The 532-nt window shown below is 53.0% G+C and overlaps 1 protein-coding gene across 1 annotated transcript in view; it reads left to right on the top strand.

Annotated features, from left to right (window-relative positions):
• The window catches only part of TXLNG (taxilin gamma), a 25,104-nt gene that overhangs the window by 21,528 nt on the left and 3,044 nt on the right, over window positions 1-532 (top strand). Inside the window, 1 exon segment of the mRNA XM_024740311.1 lies at window positions 444-532. This exon segment is cut by the window's right edge and continues 1 nt beyond it. Within this exon segment, the coding sequence (XP_024596079.1) occupies window positions 444-532 (89 nt within the window).

The following is a 532-nucleotide window of genomic DNA, read 5'->3' as shown; positions in this document are numbered from 1 at the left end:
TTGGTCTTTTTTTTTTTGCGGTACGCGGGCCTCTCACTGTTGTGGCCTCTCCCGTTGCGGAGCACAGGCTCCGGGCGCACAGGGTCAGCGGCCATGGCTCACGGGCCCAGCCGCTCTGCGGCGTGTGGGATCTTCCCGGACCGGGACACCGTGTCCCCTGCATCGGCAGGCAGACTCTCAACCACTGCGCCACCAGGGAAGCCCAGCTTTGGTTCTTTTTAAGAAACATGACGGGGAATTTCATTTTGTCACCCCAGAACCACGTTAATTGGTGTCTGTAGCTATGTGTGCAGAAGGCAGGCGGGACGTTGGGAGGTGTTGAAGAAACTGAACATGTTCAAGAGGTGACCAACAAGTGGCTCAAAAGACTTAAATTTGTTGTATCCGGTAACCTAACTTGTATTCAGTTGGGTTACATAAATCCTGCTTTTTCCTCTTTGCAGAAAACTGTGCGAGATAAAGAGTACAAGGCCTTTCACATAAAACTGGAACGGCTGGAGAAGCTGTGCCGGGCCCTGCAGACGGAGAGGAA

The sequence above is a fragment of the Neophocaena asiaeorientalis genome, unplaced genomic scaffold, assembly GCF_003031525.2.
Source record: "Neophocaena asiaeorientalis asiaeorientalis breed wild unplaced genomic scaffold, Neophocaena_asiaeorientalis_V1.1 scaffold657, whole genome shotgun sequence".
Classification (NCBI taxonomy): domain Eukaryota; kingdom Metazoa; phylum Chordata; class Mammalia; order Artiodactyla; family Phocoenidae; genus Neophocaena; species Neophocaena asiaeorientalis.
Note: the sequence above shows the minus strand (reverse complement) of the source record. Positions and strands in the feature narration are given on the sequence as shown.